This window comes from Leucopleurus acutus (genome assembly GCF_964270905.1).
Source record: "Leucopleurus acutus genome assembly, chromosome: 10".
Taxonomy (NCBI): Eukaryota; Metazoa; Chordata; class Mammalia; order Artiodactyla; family Delphinidae; genus Leucopleurus; species Leucopleurus acutus.
The window spans coordinates 31,411,728-31,435,677 of NC_139153.1; the positions used below are offsets into that span (position 1 = coordinate 31,411,728).

Here is a 23,950-nt window from a genome sequence, read left to right on the forward strand (position 1 = left end):
GTTGTGGTGGAGAAGAACAGGAATCAAAATAGTGGCCACCTGCAGGCTCTTGGGACCCCACAAAAGCAGAGCTGGCCTCCCCAGGCACTCACTGCCTTGGGACAGGGACATTCGAGTGAATGAGGAACTGCTCCTATTGTCTACTCTAATAGCACCCAGTGGGGGCACCGAAGGGCTGCTCGGTTCTCCCAGGGGGCACTGCCATCGGGAAGGCTTCTTAGAGGAGGTGGCCCTGGAGGCTGGGGCTCACTAGGAACACCAGGGGAAACAGCGGGGGCAAAGGGCAGGAGGAGAGGGAGAGGAGGCCTGGGTAGGCGGAGTGGGTGGATACGGGGCAAGGGGCGAGAGGTGGTGAGATGGCAGAGGGCATGGACTCCATACAACAAACAGCCGGCCCCAAGCACCAGACTCCCAGCAGGGTACGAGGTCAACAACGTGACCGCAGTTTAGGAGCTCACCCTAAAGAGGAGATGAGAGGCACTGAGGCCAGGCGAGCGACGAAGGTGGCCGAGGAGGTAGCCAAGGGAATGGATGGAACACATGGATCTGAGAGACTCGAGAAGTAGAAAGGACTATACCTGCTGGTCGCCGGGCTGTGGGGAAACAGGGGCTCTGAGAGGCTGAGGGTTTGCTGTGAAGGACGCAGGGCCCACCGTGGCTGTGGAGGACACACAGGGGTCCCGGGGGAACATGGCACAGGCACGGGGCAAGCTTCCTCCCCTCAGCTCCGCAGTACCCCTCAAGGCTCACGGAAATGGGCCAAACGAGCCTGGGACTTAGCCCCCCAGGTGCGGCTGTAGCATGGACAGAGCATGTGTGGTCGGACCCGGTCCAACTCCTGGCCAGCAGTAGCTGTGCAGCTAGAGGCCATGCACTTAACCTCTCTAACATGAATTTCTTCGTACGTGACCTTCAATGACTTTATGTGAGAATTTCCCCCAGGCAATCAGACCCTGTCCAAATCTTGGCTAGAACGCACTGAACTACTGTTTACTGAGCAGTTACTGCATACAGTCCTGGACAGTGCCTGGTACACAGCCAAGGGCCACAGGGGAGAGTGCGGGGGTGGAGTGGCACAGGAGCATTTAAGGGAGGTTGCTTTCCTCCAAAGCAGGCCTCAGCTGACACTCAGCCCTGGGCAGTTCCTCCTGCACACAGGTTCTTGGCACAGCCCAAGGCTCAGAGCACCCAGGCCACAAGTCTCTCTTCTCAGACACCAGGCAGACCCGGGCTAGGATGGGCAGTCCAGTGCACCGAGTGTCAATGGGGGACACCTGGAGCAGGCAAGTGCACCCCGACATAGAGAGCGAGAGGCACATGCGGTCCTTCTGCGTGGAGGAGCTCACCAACATCCTTGATGGAGGGGCCCAGAACACTGCGCTCCGGAGGAAAGTCGGTAAGAGGAGGCTGGGGAATGCAGCATCTGCTTCGTGCCCATACGCTTTTCTTGGAAGAAGAGTCCCTCAATAGCAGTCCCACCTTCAAATAACAAACTCTGCTCTCAAAATTCCACTATTAGAGATTCATTCTTTTGGACTCTGAAGGCATCTTTAACATGTCAATATTTCCTGAGCCCCTCTGAGGGATAGAAGAGTCCTAGGCAGCAGAAGACCTGGATAGAGTCCTTATTCTTCCACTGCATAGCTTTGTAACCTTGGGCATGTCACTTTGCCACCTCTGGACCTCATTCATTGCATCTGTAAAATGACAGCAATGTCTGACTTCCTTTCCACATCCATGAGGCAAGTGGATGGGAAGATTTGAAGGTACCAGGAACCTCACCCAGGACTCTAAGCCCTCTCTCTGTTCTCTGTCCCTGACAGAAAGCATCATCCACAGTGACCCAGAGCTTAGCCTGAAGGATAATTATTTCATGACCCAGAATGAACGTTATGAAGCCGCCATTAAGAAGAAATTCCACATCCAGGTGTTAGCACAGCGCCTGGGCTGGTCTGAAGACAGTCGTGAATTATATTACGCTAACAGGTGCTCATACCCAGGGCAACCCCACCAGAGAGGAATTCACCTGGGACCCCCGAGAAAACCCAGCCCATGAGCTATTTTCCCCAACAAAGGTACTACCTGTTGGGAAAGAAGGATATCAGGTGCCCCTTCCCTCCTGCACCCTGCCAGCCTGAGGGTACCGGGGCCCTTGTCTCCAATGGGCTGTTCAACCACTGTGTCTCTCCCCTGCAGAAGCCTTTCTGGAGATCTGGGCTTAGCGTTACAATTCGTCTTCCAGAAAGCGCTCAGGAGCCTCGGCTCAGAGGAGCAGATTGCCAAGTGGGACCCACTCTGCAACAAGTTACAGATCCTTGCGACATACGCCCAGACAGAACTGGGGCACGGTGAGCCAGGGCTGCTGGGTGCAATGTACAGGTGTGCACTGCACAGTTCCAGAGGGCCCATTCACATCTCACTAGTCATAGATTTATATATTTAATATGAAGATGTTACAGCAGGTGGCAGTTAAAGGTCTTGAGGAGGGGGTGATTTTTTCTAATTTACACGAACATATTGTATGATCTAGTGGTGAGGCAAGGTGTTCCTTCTGGAAATGTCAGCCACCATTCCCTATCATGGGCTGGCCATGTGTCCCCCAAAGAGCCCACCAGTGAAAGGAGAGAAATGCCTGTGAGTACAGCTGGGAGCTACCCCGACTCCATACTGCACTGATGCCTGGGGGCTCCAGGCCGACCTAGACACTGCGCCCCCGGTGAGATTCCAACCATGGCCCAATGTCTAACTCCCCTCCTTGATGCCCAGGGACATATCTTCAGGGCCTGGAGACTGAAGCCACCTACGATGCAGCCACCCAGGAGTTTGTGGTGCACAGCCCCACGCTGACTGCCATCAAATGGTGGCCTGGGGACCGTGAGTATAGTATCCCTTCATCCCCCCAACCCCCGCCATCTGCCCCCAAGGAGAACAAAGCTGGACCACAGAATAGCACTGACTTTGATGTTCAACAGACCTCAGGTTGATTCCCTGTTCTAGGCTGGTGACCTTGGGCAAGTGAATACGTCTCCCTGAGCCCCAGGTTCTTATGTGGTAAAACAGGTGGGATACGAAGAATTTCATCAGTGAGTGGCTGAGAGGCCGCCAAGGGAACTTTGAAATAGCTGAGGAAACTGACCCAAACTTTGGGGGCTGACGGTCAAGGTCTCTCTCACACGCACACTGCCCCCACGCCCTCCACACACAGCACTCGCCACAGCCCCTGTTCCTCTCATCTCCCAAGTTAATGATTAAGCTTGCCACCAGCCAGCACACAGGGTACAGTCAATGCGAAAAACGTCCCTCCCTTCCCCTGCTCCAGACACTCAGAAGGGCTCAGGCCCACCCCCAGCACCAATCAAGCCACCGGTGCCACACCACCTCCTGTGGCCACCAGGTGCAGGCCGCACCCACCGTGCTTCCCAGAGTCTCAGTGATTTGCCAAGCCCCAAGGAGCAAGGTTCCACCAGGGCCCTCTTCCTCTGATTTGAGAATACATCTCTGAGGATACATCTGTGGCACTTGGGGACCCATTAGGTGAACACTTATATGGGAAAAAAAAAATACAAGTGTGAGGAGTCCAACTAAAGCAGAAAGAGAGAGAGGGAGAGGTGAGAGACAAGCAGAGAGGGAGAAAGACTGAGAGAAGGAGAGAGAAGTGGAGAGACAGGCCAGAGAAATAAGAGAGCAATGCTCGGGGCGGGGAGGTGGGGCGTGGTGATCAATGACCACTGACAAAACTGCAGAAAAAAAAACCCCAGCTTTTGAAATCAGGCAGGGTTCAAACCCGGGCTCTGCCCCGTTCAGGCCAGTGACCTTGAGCACATCACTCCGTTCTCTGAGCCTCAGTTTCCTTTTCTGGAAAATGGGACTTCAGCTTACCTGTCCTGCAAAGACCGCAAAGCACCAGCACAGGGGCGGTACCACCTGGATTTTGGTAAATGCTAGCTATCTGTATTCATATTATTAGGCTGATGGCAGAGAGAGTCATTAAGAAGTTTTTGAGGACAGAAAAAAAGCAAGCTTGCTTATTTCACAGTGCCCTTCGCAAGTCGCTGCTGGATTTGTTTGGCTCTTTGGGGGTAGTTCCCCCTCTTTGTGAACAGGGACTTTTTGAGGTCTCAAAGGTGCCCATCTGCTAGGCTGGGCAGCAATGCACACATCTCCCTATGATTTGGGACCCATGTTCTGACCACAGATCCTGACATACGTACCCCAGCAGCTATGATATAAAAATCCTGTCTCCTTGATTCCAAAGGAAATGACTCAAGAGCACACACTTCAGTCAGAAGACTGTAGTAAGACCAAGTTTTAAAAGATGCAGAGCTTTTCCAGATTGCTCCATTTGGGGTGATTTCATTAAAATCCATAGCCTTTGTCAAGCTTTGCCTTTGGAAGAAAGAGCGGCCAGAGGGCATAGAGGGCTTTCGTCCCCTCAAGATCTCCATCAGCCTCCTGGAGCCTTCCCTAGCCCATGGGGATCCTGCCTGTGTATCGTAGGGTGGTTCCTATACAAACCTGACGTTTAGACAGAACCCCCTGTATCTCCAGCCACCAACCCAGTGCATTCTAGAGCCAGACACTCACATTAAAGCTCTCTGGATGGTTCCAGTCATTTCCAAGGACGAGTAAAGGCCTTATGAATCAAGGGGTATCCTGACCAAGCACCCCTTGGCTGCCCGGGATGCTACCACCTCCGCTGCCTGGCCCCACCAAGCCAGTCCAGTCCTCAAGCTTCTGAGCAGGCTGTTCCCTCTGCCTCGCATACCCTGTCCTGTGCGGCTCCCCTAGAAAACACCCTTTGTCCTCCAGGCTCCTCGTGCATCCTCCCCTGACCCACACCCTCCAGGGTAGTTCAAACAAAGCCCCATTCCAGCCTCACAGAGTGTCCTGCCCTTCCCGTACCACCACACTGGTCCTCACAGACTAGGCCCACACCCAGGGTCCTGATGGGGAAGGTTAGCCTGCCTGCTCTGTACATCCGGGATCACGCTGGGCTTCTCACCTCTCTACCCTCAGTGGGACGGTCGGCCACCCATGCCCTGGTCCAGGCCCAGCTGATCTGCTCAGGAGCCCAGCAGGGCATGCATGCCTTTATTGTACCCATCCGGAGTCTCGAGGACCACAGCCCACTGCCCGGTAAGCTCACGCTGCTTCCTCCAGGACCCCTGCCAGGAGACCCCACCAGGACTCCCTGTCCTGGGGGCCCCAGAGGTCCATGGGAGAAACTGGGGCATGTCTCCCTTGGGCAGGGAGGGGTCCAGTTGTACAGGCCTGGCGCTAACTGGCTTGATGACTATGAGCAAGGTTTTAGCACCTGACCTCAGCTTGGTCACCTGCAAACAGGTATGATAACCCCAATGTCACAGGCTGCTGGCAGGCTCAGATGAGCTGGAATGTGGGTGTTGGTACCTAACACACAAGCACTCAACTGATGGACGTTCCTACCTCTGTCTCCTCCTAGGAATCACCGTTGGAGACATTGGGCCCAAGATGGACTTTGACCACTCGGATAATGGCTTCCTGCAACTGGACCATGTGCGCATCCCCAGGGAGAACATGCTGAGCCGCTTTGCACAGGTGGGGTCCCGGGGAGGCTGCAAGCCTGCACTGCCTGGAGAGGGGACAGAGGCACCCTGTAGACTGCTGCTGCCTCCGGGCCCTTCTCTACAGAGCTGAGTTTGGGGCACCCCTCCCAGAGAGGCTCTGGTGTCCCACAGACCTGAGTAAAACCCCAGCTTAGGAGCTTTATGATTTGGGGCCAGTCACGTGGCCTCTCTGAACCTCAGAGTTCTCATGGGTAATGCTCACCTCGTGGGGTGGCAGCGCAATCGTGGGGTGGCAAGGCAATCTGAGGAAAAGAGGAACGGGCTGAGGACGATGTGCATATCGACCTACAGCGCAGCCTGGACACGGCCAGTCACTGCACAGCCAGCAGCCAAGTGCTGGAGCAGGTTCTGGAGGCCTCCATTTTGCCAGGCGTTACCATGGAAGTGTGGGGAGCTGTGGATTGTGGGGAGGTCTGGGGTGTCACAGGAGAGGAGCAGTGAACCAAGACACTCGGGCAGCGGCTATTTAGCAACAAGCACAGGAGCGTTTCAGTTTTAAGAATCAGCGGGGTCACACCAGCACATTCTGGCTGGCGGCTGGCTGTGTCTATCCCAGGTGAGCAGTTTGAGGACTGTGGTGCTTTCAGGGCATGGAGGGCCACAGTTCTGGGTGTGGGGAAGGCTGGGGAGCCCTGGCTCAGCCCCACTGCCTGTCCTTGGTCTACCAGGTCTTGCCAGATGGTACCTACATCAAGCTCGGAACAGCAAAGAGCAACTACCTCAGCATGGTGGCGGTGCGGGTGGACATGCTGTCAAACGAGGTCATACCGCTGCTGCAGAAGGCCTGTGTCATTGCCATCCGCTACTCGGTCATACGCCACCAATCCCGGCTCCGGCCCAGGCAAGCGGCGCCCAGAGGAGCCACTGCAGCCCGGGCTACCTCGATCCCACAGTGCCTACCCCCTGACACCGACCCTCTGCCAGAGTGGGGTGCTGGGAGCACACGTTACCCCCCCCCCTTGCACACACATCCGCCTGGACCTGGCCCATCGGGTCTGTGGGGTCTCTATCTGGCTCTCTCTAATCCAGGCTGACCAGCTGGCCCAACCTATGTCTGTCAGTGTCTGGCCCCATCAGGCTCTGTGTGATCTTGTGTCTCTGGCCCTGTGCCACCAGATCTGACAGTCTGTCCAACAAACTCGGACTGTTTCCCAGTTGGGTATGGCTGTGACTGGCTGAGTGTATCTGGATCGGCTGGGCACCAAGCTGTGGGTGAATGGGGCTCCCGAGATTGTTCTGTCTGCCCAGTGAGTGACTGTGTCTGGAAAAACCCAGCTGTCACGTCAGACTGTATTTGGCTACAGTTGATTCTGTCTGGTTGTGACTGCCAACATCTGACCATGGTACGTCCACGTCTGCACCCATTTTGTTGTATGTGGTTCTGTCTGGCTAATAGCTCTACTCCATGGCACCAAAGGGCTCACTGTACCCTCTGCTTTGATGTGAGTATGTGTACACACGCATGTGCACACACACACACACAAGGTTATCAGATTCAGCAAATAAAAATACAGGACTGCCAGTTACATTTCAATTTTAGGTAAACAAATAATTTTTTAGGATAAATATGTCCCAAATGGGCACATACCCAGGATGCAGCAAACTGGAGCCTGGGCATAAGGGGCCGCAGCACGAGCACAGGGAGAGAGGGTGGGGTGGACACAGCATAACTGACCGAACTCATGGAGCAGAGGCGAGCTTTACCCTGACAGTTCTCGCCCCAACTATAGTAAGCGCCCCTTGGCAAGTCCTTTGCCCTCTTTGGGTCTATCTTCTCACTTGTAAAGGAAAGAGTGAGGTTGCCAGGACTGGAACTTGAGGGTGTCTGGCTCAAGAGGCCAGTGGTATTCCACACCATGGGCTCAAGGATCCAGAGTTCTCTAACGCAAAACGGGCTGAGGGTCGAACACCAGGCAGACCCGGTGCCACCCTCAACTCCGCCACTTCCGGGAGCTTAGATTAGCCACCCCACCTCTTTGTCCCTCAGCTCCCTCGTCAACTAAATGGGCGTGACAAAAACGCTCTTCCAGGGTGGTGCTAGGGCTGAAACGCAGCGAAGCATGCCAGGCCCTCAGCCCAGGGTCCTTTACTGGCAAACCCAAATCACCCTCAGCCAGCCTGGCTTCAGAATCCCGGGCTGAGGGAGTCTTCTCTGTGGGACAGGGGAGCTGGGAAGGAGGTATTGCCAATGACATCCTGTCGGAGCCCAGTCTTCTGGGTTGCATAAGACTGGGATGGTTATAATAGTACACGTCCAGGTGAGGGGCTGCTGGCCCAGAGAAGAGACACCAGGTTTCTCCCCATCAGCCACGGGAGGCGTCTCACATTCACACTCTGTTTCAATCCACTAATAGTTACCGAAGGCCCCTAATGCTGAACAGAGTCTCCAGCACTGAGAACACAGCAACGGACAAGGCGGGTGCAATCCTACCTCGGAATTCCATCCAACCCAAGTTCACATCCTCAGTTATCAATTAGGTTCCACATATTTCCCAGCACACAGCACATGCACCTGGACAGTAAAAGGTCAAGGTTCAAATAATCAGGGCTTCAGGGCCACAACCTCTCACCCAAAATCCTTGAGGCCAGATCTGTTGGAATTCAGAACTTTCCAGATTTTTAGCAGGTTAATACGGTGCGTATACTGTAAACCTCCACAAGGGGCAGCACCCATAAGCGGACATGTTAATATTTCTACAGTGAAATGTGTGGATATTCATGTTAGATGGAATTTTAAGATTATTACTAGCATCACGTCAGTCTACGTCAAATTTTGCAGTGAGCTATAAAAAACTGTCCGTTTTTAAGGCTTTTATGGCATTGGGGATATGGGAAGATGGATGTGGCAGGTAGCAAATCTTCTGCTTTTCTTCCCCTCAGTGACCCAGAGGCAAAAGTCCTGGACTACCAGACGCAGCAGCAGAAACTCTTTCCTCCACTGGCCAAGGCCTATGCATTCCACTTCGTGGCAAAGAGCCTCTTGGAATTCTTCCATCGCTCCTACAGTTCCATTTTGGACAGAGACTTCAGACTCCTGCCTGAGGTATACCTGCTTTCTCTGGGGGGCAGGAGCTGGGACCATGGCTGAAATGGTCCTCCCACTGGGAAGCAGCCCCAATCCTGCCCCCATGGGCTCTTTCCACTTTCTCCCTCTGCAGACTTCCAACATCCCAGGTGAACTGTACCCTGACATATAAATCCACCTACATCTGGCCCCCAGGAAGCTCCAAACATGTTAGAGGAAATGATCACAGATAGTGTATAGAACACAGGTGCACAATCCCTGGTGTGTTTTTTTGTTTTTATAAATTTATTTATTTATTTATTTTTGGCTGTGTTGGGTCTTCGTTGCTGCGCGCAGGCTTTCTCTAGTTGCGGCGAGCGGGGGCTACTCTTCCTTGCGGTGCGCGGGATTCTCATTGCAGTGGCTTCTCTATTTTTTTTTTGAATTTTATTTTATTTTTTTTTTTATACAGCAGGTTCTTATTAGTTATCTATTTGATACATATTAGTGTATACATGTCAATCCCAATCTCCCAATTCATCACACCACCCCCAACCCCACTTTCCCCCCTTGGTGTTTGTTCTCTACATCTGTGTCTCTATTTCTGCCTTGCAAATGGGTGCATCTGTACCATTTTTCTAGGTTCCACATATATGCGTTCATATACGATATTTGTTTTTCTCTTTCTGACTTACTTCACTCCATATGACAGTCTCTAGGTCCATTCACATCCCTACAAATGACCCAATTTCGTTCCTTTTTATGGCTGAGTAATATTCCATTGTTTATATGTGCCACATCTTCTTTATCCATTCGTCTGACAATGGGCATTTATGTTGGTTCCATGTCCTGGCTATTGTAAATAGTGCTGCAATGAACATTGGGGTGCGTGTGTCTTTTTGAATTATGGTTTTCTCTCGGTATGCCCAGTAGTGGGATTGCTGGGTCATATGGTAATTCTATTTTTAGTTTTCTAAGGAACCTCCGTACTGTTCTCCATAGTGGCTGTATCAATTTACATTCCTACCAACAGTGCAAGAGGGTTCCCTTTTCTCCACACCCTCTCCAGCATTTGTTGTTTGTAGATTTTCTGATGATGCCCATTCTAACTGGTGTGAGGTGATACCTCATTGTAGTTTTGATTTGCATTTCTCTAATAATTAGTGATGTTGAGCAGCTTTTCATGTGCCTCTTGGCCATCTGCATGTCTTCTTTGGAGAAATGACTATTTAGGTCTTCTGCTCATTTTTTGATTGGGTTGTTTGCTTTTTTAATATTGAGCTGCATGAGCTGTTTATATACTTTGGAGATTAATCCTTTGTTGATTCATGTGCAAATATTTTCTCCCATTCTGAGGGTTGTCTTTTCATCTTGTTTATAGTTTCCTTTGCTGTGCAAAAGCTTTGAAGTTTCATTAGGTCCTATTTGTTTATTTTTGTTTATATTTCCATTACTCTAGGAGGTGGGTCAAAAAAGATCTTGCTGTGATTTATGTCAAGAGTGTTCTGCCTATGTTCTCCTCTAAGAGTTTTATAATGTCTGGCCTTGCATTTAGGTCTTTAATCCATTTTGAGTTTATTTTTGTGTATGGTGTTAAGGAGTGCTCTAATTTCATTCTTTTACATGTAGCTGTCCAGTTTTCCCAGCACCACTTATTGAAGACACTGTCTTTTCTCCATTGTATATCCTTGCCTCCTTTTTCATAGATTAGCTGACCATAGGAGTGTGGTTTTATCGCTGGGCTTTCTATCCTGTTCCATTGATCTATATTTCTGTTTTTGTGCCAGTACTGTATTGTCTTGATTACTGTAGCTCTGTTGTATAGTATGAAGTCAGGGAGTCTGATTCCTCCAGCTCTGTTTTTTTCCCTCAAGATTGCTTTGGCTATTCGGGGTCTTTTGTGTCTTCATACAAATTTGAAGATTTTTTGTTCCAGTTCTGTAAAAAATGCCATTGATAATTTGATAGGGATTGCATTGAATCTGTAGATTGCTTTGGGTAGTACAGTCATTTTCACAATATTGATTCTTCCAAACCAAGTACATGGTATATCTCTCCATCTGTTTGTATCATCTTTGATTTCTTTCCTCAGTGTCTTATAGTTTGCTGAGTACAGGTCTTTTACCTCCTTAGGTAGGTTTATTCCTAGGTATTTTATTCTTTCTGTTACAATGGTGAATGGGATTGTTTCCTTAATTTCTCTTGCTGATCCTTCATTGTTTAGTGTATAGGAATCCAGGAGACTTCTGTGCATTAATTTTGTATCCTGCAACTTTACCAAATTCATTGATTAGGTCTAGCAGTCTTCTGGTGGCATCTTTAGGATTCTCTATGTATAGTATCATGTCATATGCAAACAGTGATCCAGTTTTACTTCTTCTTTTCCAATTTGGATTCCGTTTATTTCTTCTTCTCTGATTGCCGTGGCTAAAATTTCCAAAACTATGTTGAATAATAGTGGCGAGAGTGGTGATGGGGGACTCATAGAATGAGTTTGGGAGTGTTCCTTCCTCTGCAATTTTTTGGAAGAGTTTGAGAAAGATGGGTGTTAGCTCTTCTCTAAATGTTTGATAGAATTCACCTATGAAGCCATCTGGTCCTGGACTTTTGCTTGTTGGAAGATTTTTAATCACAGTTTCAATTGCATTACTTGTGATTGGTCTGTTATTTTCTATTTCTTCCTGGTTCAGTCTTAGAAGGTTATACCTTCTAGGAATTTGTCCATTTCTTCCAGGTTGTCCATTTTATTGGCATAGAGTTGCTTGTAGTAGTCTCTTTTGATGTGCTGTGGTGTCTGTTGTAACTTCTTCTCCATTTCTAATTTTACTGATTTGAGTCCTCTCCCTCTTTTTCTTGATGAGTCTGGCTAAAGGTTTATCAATTTTATCTTCTCAAAGAACCAGCTTTTAGTTTTATTGGTCTTTGCTATTGTTTTCCTTGTTTGTATTTCATTTATTTCTGCTCTTATCTTTGTTTCTTTCCTTCTACTAATTTTGGGTTTTCTTTGTTCTTCTTTCTCCAGTTCCTTTAGGTGTAAAGTTAGATTGTTTATTTGAGATTTTTCTGATTTCTTGAGGTAGGATTGTATTGCTATAAACTTCCCTCTTAGAACTGCTTTTGCTGCATCCCATAGGTTTTGGATCATCGTGCTTTTGTTGTCATTTGTCTCTAGGTATTTTCTGATTTCCTCTTTGATTTCTTCAGTGATCTCTTGGTTATTTAGTAATGTATTGTTTAGCTTCCACGTGTTTGTATTTTTTATGGGGTTTTTTCCCTGTAATTTATTGCTAATCTCATAGTGCTGTGGTCAGAAAAGATGCTTGATATGATTTCAATTTTCTTAAACTTACCGAGGCTTGATGTGTGACCCAAGATGTGATCTATCCTGGAGAATGTTCCGTGTGCACTTGAGAAGAAAGTGTAATCTGTTGTTTTTGGATGAAATGTCCTATAAATATCAATTAAATCTATCTGGTGTATTGTGTCATTTAAAGCTTGTATTTCCTTATTAATTTTCTGTCTGGATGATCTGTCCATTGGTGTAAGTGAGGTGTTAAAGTCCCCCACTATGATTGTGTTACTGTCGATTTCCTCTTTTATAGCTGTTAGCAGTTAGTTGCCTTATGTATTGAGGTGCTCCTATGTTGGGTGCATATATATTTATAATTGTTATATCTCCTTCTTGGATTGATCCCTTGATCATTATGTAGTGTCCTTCCTTGTCTCTTGTAACACTCTTTATTTTAAAGTCTATTTTATCTGAAATGAGTATTGCTACTCCAGCTTTCTTTTGATTTCCATTTGCATGGAATACCTTTTTCCATTCTCTCACTTTCAGTCTGTATGTGTCCCTAGGTCTGAAGTGGGTCTCTTGTAGACAGCATATATATATATATATATATATATATATATATATATATATATATATATATATATGGGTCTTGTTTTTGTATCTATTCAGCAAGCTTATGCCTTTTGGTTGGAACATTTAATCCATTTACATTTAAGGTAACTATCGATATGTATGTTCCTATTACCATTTTCTTAATTGTTTTGGGCTTGTTTTTGTAGGTCCTTTTCTTCTTTTGTGTTTTCCACTTAGAGACGTTCCTTTAGCATTTGTTGTAGAGCTGGTTTGGTGGTGCTGAATTCTCTTAGCTTTTGCTTGTCTGTAAAGCTTTTGATTTCTCTATCAAATCTGAATGAGATCCTTGCCTGGTAGAGTAACCTTGGTTGTACATTCTTCCCTTTTATCACTTTAAGTATATCGTGTCACTCCCTTCTGGCTTGTAGAGTTTCTGCTGAGAAATCAGCTTTTAACCTTATGGGAGTTCCCTTGTATGTTATTTGTCATTTTTCCCTTGTTGCTTTTAATAATTTTTCTTTGTCTTTAATTTTTGTAAATTTGATTACTGTGTGTCTTGGTGTGTTTCTCCTTGGGTTTATCCTGCCTGGGACTCTGCACTTCCTGGACTTGGGTGGCTATTTCCTTTCCCATGTTTGGGAAGTTTCCGACTATAATCTCTTCAAATATTTTCTCTAGACCTTTCTCTCTCTCTTCTCCTTCTGGGACCCCTAAAATGCGAATGTGATGTGTTTAATGTTGTCCCAGAGGTCTCTTAGGCTGTCTTCATTTCTTTTCATTCTTTCTTCTTTATTCTGTTCTGTGGCAGTGATTTCTACCATTCTGTCTTCCAGGTCACTTATCTGTTCTTCTGCCTCGGTTATTCTGCTATTGATTCCTTCTAGTGTAGTTTTCGTTTCAGTTATTGAATTGTTCATGTGTGTTTGTTTGTTCTTTAATTCTTCTAGGTCTTTGTTAAACATTTCTTGCATCTTCTCAATCTTTGCCTCCATTCTTTTTCCGAGGTCCTGGATCATCTTCACTCTCATTATTCTGAATTCTTTTTCTGGAAGGTTGCCTGTCTCCACTTCATTTAGTTGTTTTTCTGGGGTTTTATCTTGTTCCTTCATCTGGTACATAGTCCTCTATCTTTCTGTGAATGTGGTTTTCATTCCACAGGCTGCAGGACTGTAGTTCTTCTTGCTTCTGCTGTCTGCCCTCTGGTGGATGAGGCTATCTAAGAGGCTTATGCAAGCTTCTTGATGGGAGGGACTGGTGGTGGTAGAGCTGGGTGTTGCTCTGGTGGGCAGAGCTCAGTAAAACTTTAATCTGCTTGTCTGCTGATGGGTGGGGCTGAGTTCACTCCCTGTTGGGTGTTTGGCCTGAGATGATCCAGCACTGGAGGCTACAGGCTCTTTGGCGGGGCTAATGGCAGACTCCGGGAGGGCTCATGCCAAGGAGTACTTCCCAGATCTTCTGCTTCCAGTGTCCTTGTCCCCGCAGTGAGCCAAGCCACCCCCCACCCCTGCAGGAGACCCTCCAACACTAGCAGGTAGATCTGGTTCAGTCTCCTATGGGGTCATTGCTCCTTCCCCTGGGTCCTGATGTGCACAGTACTTTGTGTGTGCCCTCCAAGAGTGGAGGCTCTGTTTCCCCCAGTCCTGTTGAAGTCCTGCAATCAAATCCCACTAGCCTTCAAAGCCTGATTCTCTAGGAATTCCTCCTCCCAGGTCCTTTGCCAGACCCCCAGGTTGGGAAGCCTGACGTGGGGCTCAGAACCTTCACTCCAGTGGGTGGACTTCCGTGGTATAAGTATTCTCCAGCTTGTGACTCACCCACCCAGCGGTTATGGGATTTGATTTTATTGTGATTGCGCCCCTTCTATCATCTCATTGCAGCTTCTCCTTTGTCTTTGGATGTGGGGTATCTTGAACTTTTTTGGTGAGTTCCAGTGTCTTCCTGTCGATGACTGTTCAGCAATTAGTTGTGATTCCAGTGCTCCCGCAAGAAGAAGTGAGCTCATATCCTCCTACTTCACCACCTTGAACCAATCTCTCTTCTCTTGTTGCGGAGCAGGGGCTCTAGGCACGGGTTTCAGTTGTGGTACGCAGGCTCAGTAGTTGTGGCTCGCGGGCTCTAGAGCACAGGCTCAGTAGTTGTGGCACACAGGTTTAGCTGCTCTGCGGCATGTGGGATCTTCCCAGACCAGGGATCGAACCTATGTCCCCTGCACTGGCAGGCAGATTCTTAACCACTGTGCCACCAGGGAAGTCCCCCCTAGTGTGTCTCTGAAACCTGGAAAGCTCTGAAAACCAAAAGTCATTTAGAACTCATTTGGTGGCACAGTTTGACCTGAATTAACCTGATTTATCCCACTGAGTGTGAATACATTTTGCAGCCGAAAATATTAATACATTGGATCACTAGGGTCTCCCTGGACTCCTCTAGGGGTATTATATATAATCTACCTTAAATGCGCTGCTTTACCTTTCTAAAATTCAAAACATATCTGATTCCAAAACGCATCTGGACCCAAGATTCTCAGATAAAGGACGGTGGACTTACATACAGATTTGGTCTGTCCAGGCTCTGTGCTTTGTAAGCATTGCTTCAGTAATCCTTCCAACTGTACCGCAGGCACCATTTGTAATACCCATTTTACAGATGAGGAAAGTGAAGCACAGAGAGGTTAAGGGACATGACCCAAGGACTTGAAAGTGTGGAAGATGGGTAAGGGCTTTCAAGAACCAAAAACTCAAACCAGGTTGGCTGTGTGGCAGCCCCTCCTACAACCCAGAGCAGTGGGCTGATGGTGGACCTGCATCCTCACAGACAAGCCCTCCAAAACCTCTGCCTGCCAGCAAAATCCACAGCTCCTGGATAATGGTGAGACCAATCCTAGAAGCACTCTCTTCCCAAGATCCTGGAGACACTGGTCTAGACAGTTTTCCTTCGTTCTTATTGCCCCTACAGCAACACTGCCTCTTTTTATGACCTTGGGTGAGGCACGTAACCCAAGTCTCAGTCTTCTCATTCATAAAGTTGTGAGCTGAGGAAACAGTTCTTATCTCACAGAGCTGTTCTCAGCATAGAGTGGGTGCTCCATGAGTGGTAAGCATGGCTGTAATTGAACGGCCCCTTAGGCCACCTGACCCCCTTCCTGTTTTTGCAGCTTCACGCACTGAGTGCAGGTATGAAGGCCTTGGTGTCGGACTTCTGCGTCCAGGGGGCTGAGCTGTGCCGCAGGGCCTGTGGTGGACATGGCTACTCGAAGCTGAGCGGCCTGCCCTCCCTGGTCACCGGAGTGACAGCCTCCTGCACCTACGAGGGTGAGAACACGGTGCTCTACCTGCAGACAGCCAGGTAAGGCCCACGTCTCTGTCCAACCCTCAGGGACCCCACCAAGCTTCTGCCTGGGTTGAAGCACCATCTGATGCCCACAGAGGGAGCAGACTTTGGGAACCACCGTCTGCAGACTGTCCAACTCCCACATTATGTCTCCAATCTATCCACTTCTCCCCAGACTCACGCAGCTCCCAGCCAGGCTGCCACACCCTCCACCGGGACAACATCAATCTCCTCACTGGTCAGCTGCTTCCACCCTGCCCCACTTCCATCCTTCCTCCACAGGCAGCCAGGGGGATTTTTTTGAAGCCTAAAGAAGATCACATCTTTCCCTTGCTTGAAATTCTTCATTGGCTTCCCACAGCTCACAGGAAAATGCCACAGTCCACACTGTGGCCTGCAAGGACCTTAAGACATGGCCCCTGCCTCCCCTCCATCCTCTCACAACCTTCTCCTCTGCTCACTTTGCCAGCCACACGTTTCTTCTTCGGGGCCTGCACACTCACTTCCCTCCCCTAATCCTCTCCACCGCCAGGCTCCTCCTCATCTTCAGGTCTCAGCTAAAATGACACTGCCTTCAGATGCCCCCCCACTGCGTCTCTTTTTGTGTGACGGGCCTTGAGGGCAGGGAGTCTGCCGGCCTTGTTCACTGTAGCATCCCCAGCACAGGGTCTGCACCAGGAGGCTCCAACCTGAAAGGCAGGGAGGAATGGCTGATTCCCCCTCCCCGCAACAGGCGGTTTCTTTCTCTCTCTCTTATGTCTGTGGGTCTCGTGGCTGACCAGGCCTTTCACGTGCGTCTATCTCAGGTGAGTAGACAGGCCAAATACTTCTCCAGGCAGGGAGAAAGGACTTGCTGGCAAATTGGCTATGTAACATTTCTTTAAAAAAATTTTAAACATACAACATTTGTTTTTTCTTTTCAAATTACAAAAGGAATACAAAATCATGTATTAGATACTCTATGCCCCGCACTGTGCCAAGTGCTCTGCAAATATTATCTCATTCAGTTTTCCCAAACCCCCTCTCAGGTGACCCCGTCCTCATCTAGAGATGGAGACACTGAGGCTGAGGGAAGTGAAGTCACACAGGTCTGTGTGGAGCTGCAGAGGAATCCAGGGTTGTCTGACCCAGAGCCGCTAACCATTGGATTAGCACAAGGAAGAAGCTAAGAGTCACCTGTAGTTCTCCTATACATGCTTGCAATCTTGCATCTATCCTTTTATGAGCTAAGAAAATTTAATTTCCGCCATCACTGTACAATTCATCATAAATCCCAGAACCATAAGATCTTAACCAAGAGAAAAGATTCTGTTTGTTCAGGTATCAAAAGAATTTATGTTCATGGTCTGAGAATGTCTGCAGTCTACAGCTCCAGCTCCATTTCACTGTGAAAGAAGCTACAGCCTCGGGATGCATTTTGGCTTTTGAGTGAAGAGTAGCTATCAGTAGGGACCTGGGAAAGAAAGTCGGTGGCCCTGGTTCTCCCACGGGGAGCATAAGAGTGCATGATGCTGGGAGAGGGGTGCTGGGCTGTCCCTCAGGGCTCCCCACCCTCTCACCTGCTGGTACCCCTGCCCCCTAGGTTTCTGGTGAAGAGCTACCTGCAGGCTCAGGAGTCCACATCACAGAGGTCTCTCCCTCAGTCTGTTGCATACCTGACTGCACCTGACCTGGCCAAGTGCCCAGCCCAAAATGTAGCCGACTTCCTCCACCCAGAGCTTTACACCACAGCCTGGGCACACGTGGCAGCCAGGTAAGCCAAGCTAAGAAATCAACCATCCCACCTGGGGGCAGGCTCCTTCCCACTAAGGCCTTTGGGACTGGCTGGGTGGACATTCTAGGATACTCTTCCAAAAACCACCCCCTTCCCCAACCTCCTCAGTCCTCTCAGCTCCTGCCACCAGGGGCAGAAAGGAGAATTCACCTGTCAGCCATGGACCACTATCACTTCCCCATCCTGGTCAAGATAGTAGGAAGACATCACCTCTCTAGCCAGTGCAAGGAATTTTTAAAATCTTTAGGTTCTTACTGTGGTTTGCATTACAAAGAATGTACCTATATGTAAATACTACATACGTATTGGTACGTAAATACTAATAAATAAAGCAATACAGTCATCCATCTGTATCTGCAGGGGATTGGTTCCAGGACCCCTGCGGATACCAAACTCCCAGGATGCACAAGTCCCTTCTATAAAATGGGATATTTGCAGATTTACAATATTATGTGTAGGTATTTGCATATGCACATCCTCCCATTTACTTTAAATCATCTCTAGATTACTTATAATACCCAATAAAATGTAAATATTATGTAAATAGGTGTAAATACAATGTAAATGATATGTAAATAGTTGCCAGCATGCAGCAAATTCTATTTTTGCTTTTTGGAACTTTCTAGAATGTTTTTTTCCCAAATATTTGATTCTTGGTTGAATTTGAAGATGTGGAAACTGTGGACACAGAGGGACAACTGTGCTCACATATTCGAAATATCCCACAATCTAAAAATAATTTTCAAAAATGTGACTATAACAAGGGATAGTATATGTTTATTTCCAGGGTCTAGTAGGCTCCAGGTAACACAGACAAGACCAAGGACTCCTCCATTCTGTCATCCAGCAAATATCGTCGGACACTTACTGTATGTCAGGAATGTCCAAACATGCCAGGGGGCTGGGAATAAAGACACCATCATGGAAAAGGTGGAGAGATTTAGCTACCTAGAAAGGAAACCTTCTGAGCCCCTCCCCAACTAAAACACCAAAAAAACCTGGAAAAAACAGTTTCATTATATAATATGAGGTCTTATATCCCAACCTGTGGTCTCAGGGATGGTTAATAGTCATTTCAAGATCACAAGCAACTTGGGACATTCATTTATGTTTTTCCACAAATATTTAGTACCTATAATCTGCCAGGCACTGTTCCAGTCACTAGGGATCTATCAGTAAACCAGTCCGACAAAAAGCCCAGGCCTCGGGCTTCCCTGGTAGCACAGTGGTTAAGAATCCGCCTGCCAATGCAGGGGATATGGGTTCGAGCCCTGGTCCGAAAGATCCCACATGCCACGGAGCAACTAAGCCCGTGCGCCACAACTACTGAGCCTGTGCTCTACACCCCACAAGCCATAACTACTGAGCCTGCATGTTGCAACTACTGAAGCCCGTGAGCCTAGAGCCTGTGCTCCACAAGAGAAGCCTCCGCAATGAGAAGCCCACACACCGCAACAAAGAGTAGCCCCCGCTCGCTGCAACTAGAGACAGCCCGCACGCAGCAACGAAGACCCAACGTAGGGGAAAAAAAAAAAAAAAAGCCCAGGTCTCACAGAACTAACATTTCAGTTGGAGCAGTGGGGCAGGCAAAATAAGGCTGCTCAGGGTAATTAAAATGCCATCAAAGTTGGTCTTCCATATCCCCAGATGCAGAACCTGTGAATAAGGAGGGTGACCATACTACACTTTTATACCGGGACTTGAGTATCTCGATTTTGGTATCTGTGGCGGTCCTGGAACCAATCCCCCCAGAGATACCAAGGGACGGCTGTATATTGCTTTTTGCTTAGAACTCAATGTGACATGTGCTTATCTATCCCATGACAAAGCAAAATAAGTATTGCTTAATAAACAGTTTGTTTTGCATACAAATTCCAAGGGTCATGAGTGGATGGGCAGGGAATAGAAAATAAAAGAATAAAGGTTAACTAAATGGCAAATTACCAATTTCGTGGTTTGGAGAACAAGGATTGGTTTTCTTTTCTCCTCTTTTCTTTTCTTTTAAGGTCCCTTTGGTAGAACTTAGAGCAGACTGGGTGACTGACAGGCTTCACCAGCCTTTAGAGGAAAACCACTCTCCTTGCTCAGCCATAGGAAGTCAGTCAGTTGAATGGCCTGAAAACACTGGTATCAGGATGGAGTCTGCATTAGAAAGAAGGGATGGTGCCTGGCCCAGGGCCCTGAGGCTTTACAGCCGGGAGGTTAAGAACAGCTCCACTCCTTATTAGCTACGTGACCCTGGTCCAGTTAATTAGCCTCTCTAGCACTCAGTGTTCCCCACTGCAAATTGGGAATTCCTACTCTTAAAAGGGTTAAAGAGATAATGTATACCAAGTATTTAGGTTTGTAACACAAACAAATGGTCAATAAATTGGTATTATTTCTACTTCTGTGGGACCCCAGGCAGCCTGGGACCAAATGCCACCCATCTCTTCCCCACTTGTTCAAAAACAGAACCTTTTTTCTTTGGCCTTTAGGCTCATAAAGGACTCAGTGCATCACTTACAGACTCTCATGCAATCTGGGGCTGACAGGCACGAGGCATGGAACCAGACCACTGTCATACATCTCCAGGCCGCCAAGGTGAGCTGCCCATCAGCTAAAGCTGAAACAGACCTGTTTTGTTTCCCCAGCAGGTTGTCCTGCTGAGAAAATCAGAACTCTGCCATTATTCCCCAGCCCTGCTCAGTGGCTGCCTTCATTTGACTTTCAAGGCTTTAGTCCAGGGTATTTTAATTAAAGGACTTAACTCCAAAGCAATCTTACTGGCAGCTCTTAGGGAAAAAGTGTAATGAGGCAGTGTTATTGGATTTGCTTCAGGTTGTTCAAATATTTCCTCCCAGATAGAAAAGCAGGTCAAGTCTCTCCTCAGCCCCACAGGCAATCCTTAGATGTCTGATTCCATTTCCACCACGTTTTGTGTTTGCACATAATTCACAGTCAGTCAGCAAATATTTGAGCACCCACTCAACATCAGCCATCAGGCTGGGTACTGGGGGCTCAACAGTGTGTCCACAGACGGCTGCGATCAGGAAAGCACCGTCACGGGGAAATACAGGCTGCCACAAGATCCCAGAGCAGGTGTAAGTCTACCCACCTTGAGGAGTCAGAAAGCCTTCTCAGAAGCAGCGTATAGGCCAGGACTGCAAGGATAGGCTGAAATTATTAACCAGGCAAGGAGTGGAGGCTGTGGCTTTGGACAGGAAGGTGTCCCAGCAAAGGGATGAGGAGGTGTAGAAGGAGGAGGCAAGACAAGGCATGGTGCTTGGGAGGAGATGTACATCCTTCCAAGGAGAACCTAGAGGAAGAAGACAAACCAGGACAGGAAGGAGGATAGGGGAGGAGGAAAGATAGGCAAGGCCTGGCACCTTCTGCACCACTGTAAGAAGTCTGGCTTCTGTTTCTCATTGCAGTGGGAAGCCTCTGCAGGGTCTGTATCAGAGGAGCGAAGCGATCAGTTTCATTCTAGAAGGATCATACAGGCTTCAGGGGGTGGAATGGACTGGAGGCTAGAGGCCAGTACGGAGCAGGCAGCAGCAGTCTGGGCAAGGGCTGAGGGTGATCCAGACCATGAATCTGCCAGAGGGCATGGAGAGAAGCGGGTAGATGCAGAGATATTAAGGGTGTAGGAGAAAGGGACGGGCTTCAGAGAGCAATGCAGTGGGAAGGAAGTAGGAATGACTGCTGAGCTCTAGCTAAGGCAGCTGGGACTCTGGCCCTACCTACAGCTGGAAAACCAAGGTGTTCCCTTCAATCCTCAGGCAGCAGGCCCCAAAAATAGCGGGCTAGAACAGGGGAGCCCAGAAGCGTTTTGCATTCTCCCTCATGGGGCGGGCGGGACAGGGCTGGTCAGGCAGGCTGAGCATGAGCGCCACCTGGTGACCTGCCACCTCCATCACATCGGCCAGCGCCGGTATTGACTCTGCCACCCTCCATTCCGCTCCGGCCCTCACAGAGGCACCCCCTGCTGTGTCAAATGTCCGGTCAACACAGAAGAGGGTAAGCAAATGCTGTGCTCTCACCAGGCACCTAAAAAGGAGCCACACCTGCCCATTATTCACCTGCTTTCCAAACCCATGGCCGGCCATGCACCAGACACTGCTTGCCAGGGTTACCTCATATTAAATGACCCTGAGAGGGAAAGTAAGCATAGCCTCAGTTTTAAGGATGAGCGGCTTCCTGGGAAGGCGACGCCCAAGCCTAGTCTCTAAAGTCATAATGTGCAGGGAAATCTGCGCTTTCTGGTCTTTGGGCTCTGGGAGGCCATCTATTCTACAGAAACCTCAAGTACCCAACTGGGTCTCATCTGGAAACCACAAATGTGTAGGTAGAGTGATGGCAACACGGCGGGGTAGGGTGGGGGGGACAGTGGCAGAGGGGTGGAGGAGGAGGACCGGACCCTGGCCTAAGTTCTGGTCCCAGCCCATTATAATCTCGCCTCAGTCTCTGGTGGCTTTGGCAACACAGCACAGCGGTTAACAGTACAAACTTAACCGAGAGGCAGACTACCCTGGTTTGGATCTCACTGCTACCACTCACCAGCCAGTGCTTGGGCAGGCAAGGAACTTAATCCCTCAATGCCTCAGACGCCTCATCTGCAAAATGGAGCTACTGATAGTACCTAACTTGTAGGATTATTGTGAAGATTCAATGAGTTAATACCTGTACAACTTGAAGAGCCACCTAGGCTATAAATGCTACACATCCCACCCCACCCCTAAATTAGGCAGGAAGCAAGACTGAAACAGACACACACACACACAATAAATAAAGTTCATCGTGTTCAGAGCATGGTGCCGAGGTTTGGCTCAGCCTTTGCCCAAAGGAAGAGGCCACCATCCTCTCTCTGGTCCTCCCCCTGCTTTGTGAGGCAGAGGCCCTTGGGCAGCTCTTCATCACTCCACTCTTAAACCCAGGTCCCTGAGAATTTAAGGATGTGGCTCTCGGATTAGAAAAGGGAAACAGGGCCTAAGTGAAAAAAGTGAGGCTCTCCAGCTTTGCCAAAGTGGTTCCAGTTTGAACACCAAGGGCTGTCTGACCCAGCAGGGGCAGCAGAGCACATCTTCTCCTTTTCCATATTCAAATGCTGCAAACCCAGCATGGCTGTGAGCACCCCAGGTCCAGGTGGCAAAGTGGTATTGTTAGCACCCACGTGAGGCCTCCCTGGGAAAGGCAGATCCACTCCAAGTGAGAAACCTCATCAGGTCACTGGCCCGTTGAAGACTCTGGTGGCCCCCTGACCCCCACAGAATAAAATCCCAACCATGTCATTCACAGCCCTTCATCGACCTGGGTCCCAATTGCCCGTCCACCCTAACTTTCACGGTTCCCTGTCATCACCTCACCTTACCCTTAAATTGCTGCAGCCTCCTGAAAGTATAGCCCTGTGCCCATGCAGTTCTCCCCTGCCTAAGAATGACTTTACCCTCATTCCTTGTCCCTCGGGTAAATTCCTTTGATCCCTCGAGACACTCTTAAGCCTTGCTACTTCAAGTTACTACCAGCAGGATGGGCATTACTGGGGAGCTATTCCAAAAGCTGCATTTTGACAAAATCCCCAGGTAATCTGTACACACATAAAAATTTGAGAAGACCTAATATATATGCTCTCCTTTTCTCTCTCCTCCCATAGAACTCGTATATCCTACCAGATAAAAATAATGTGCATTTGTCTTAGGGAGAAGGGTTTAATAACCAGTAAGGCAGGAGCACCCACCAATCAGAAAGGACTTCAGACCTAAGGGAGGCAGGGTCCTTAAAGCCTCCTGCTGGGTTGGGCTGCGTTAAACCTTTAGTTGCTGGGCTGTGTGGAGGAAGGGGCATCCCTGGGAAGAAGCCTGGCAGAGGGGGTTCTGGCCAGATGAAGGCAGTGGTCACTTACCAACCAGCATCAAAGTATTATTTTAACCACCAATGAAGCCGGACTGTTGTATATGGGCTAAATAGCTTACCTCAAGGAGTTTACAGTCTAGCTAGGATAAATTTCGTGTACATCTTGAACCTCTATTCTCTCACTTCAAGGCACACACATACACAGACACACACACACACAACCACTGCCTTGAACACGGCAGACAATAAGTAGCTGTTTTCTTGAGAAAAGCAGTGCTGTCCTCCACTGTCCCCAGGTCAGCCTCCAATACTGCTGTATTCTCTCTCTCTGCTTTCAAACCTACTTGAGTGGCCCAAGGAAAATGAGGAAACTAAGGGCCAAGTTCCAGAGTCCACCAGCCCCCAGCACGCGCACACACACACGCGTGCACACACCCCTGTCAAAAAGGCTCAGTTAGACGCGGTGAGCTAGTAGAAAGGCAGCTGCTTGTCAGCCTGCTGGGAAACACATGGCCACAGCAATCTTATTCCAGCAGTTTTGC

General features: G+C 48.7%; 1 protein-coding gene across 4 annotated transcripts in view; it reads left to right on the top strand.

Annotated features, from left to right (window-relative positions):
• Positions 1-23,950, top strand: part of ACOX2 (acyl-CoA oxidase 2) — a 35,312-nt gene that overhangs the window by 885 nt on the left and 10,477 nt on the right. For 2 of the 4 annotated variants that reach the window (XM_082848663.1, XM_082848664.1), the window contains exons 2-12: positions 1,214-1,396; positions 1,824-1,986; positions 2,197-2,348; positions 2,767-2,874; positions 5,017-5,136; positions 5,462-5,577; positions 6,275-6,447; positions 8,487-8,649; positions 15,627-15,817; positions 17,385-17,555; positions 20,054-20,159. In XM_082848663.1, coding sequence (XP_082704789.1) covers positions 1,237-1,396; positions 1,824-1,986; positions 2,197-2,348; positions 2,767-2,874; positions 5,017-5,136; positions 5,462-5,577; positions 6,275-6,447; positions 8,487-8,649; positions 15,627-15,817; positions 17,385-17,555; positions 20,054-20,159 — 1,623 coding nt within the window. In that variant the 5' untranslated portion in view covers positions 1,214-1,236. Of the gene's footprint in view, positions 1-849; positions 1,397-1,823; positions 1,987-2,196; positions 2,349-2,766; positions 2,875-5,016; positions 5,137-5,461; positions 5,578-6,274; positions 6,448-8,486; positions 8,650-15,626; positions 15,818-17,384; positions 17,556-20,053; positions 20,160-23,950 lie in introns of those variants that run through there. The other 2 variants (XR_014326533.1, XR_014326534.1) reach the window with 1 other exon arrangement.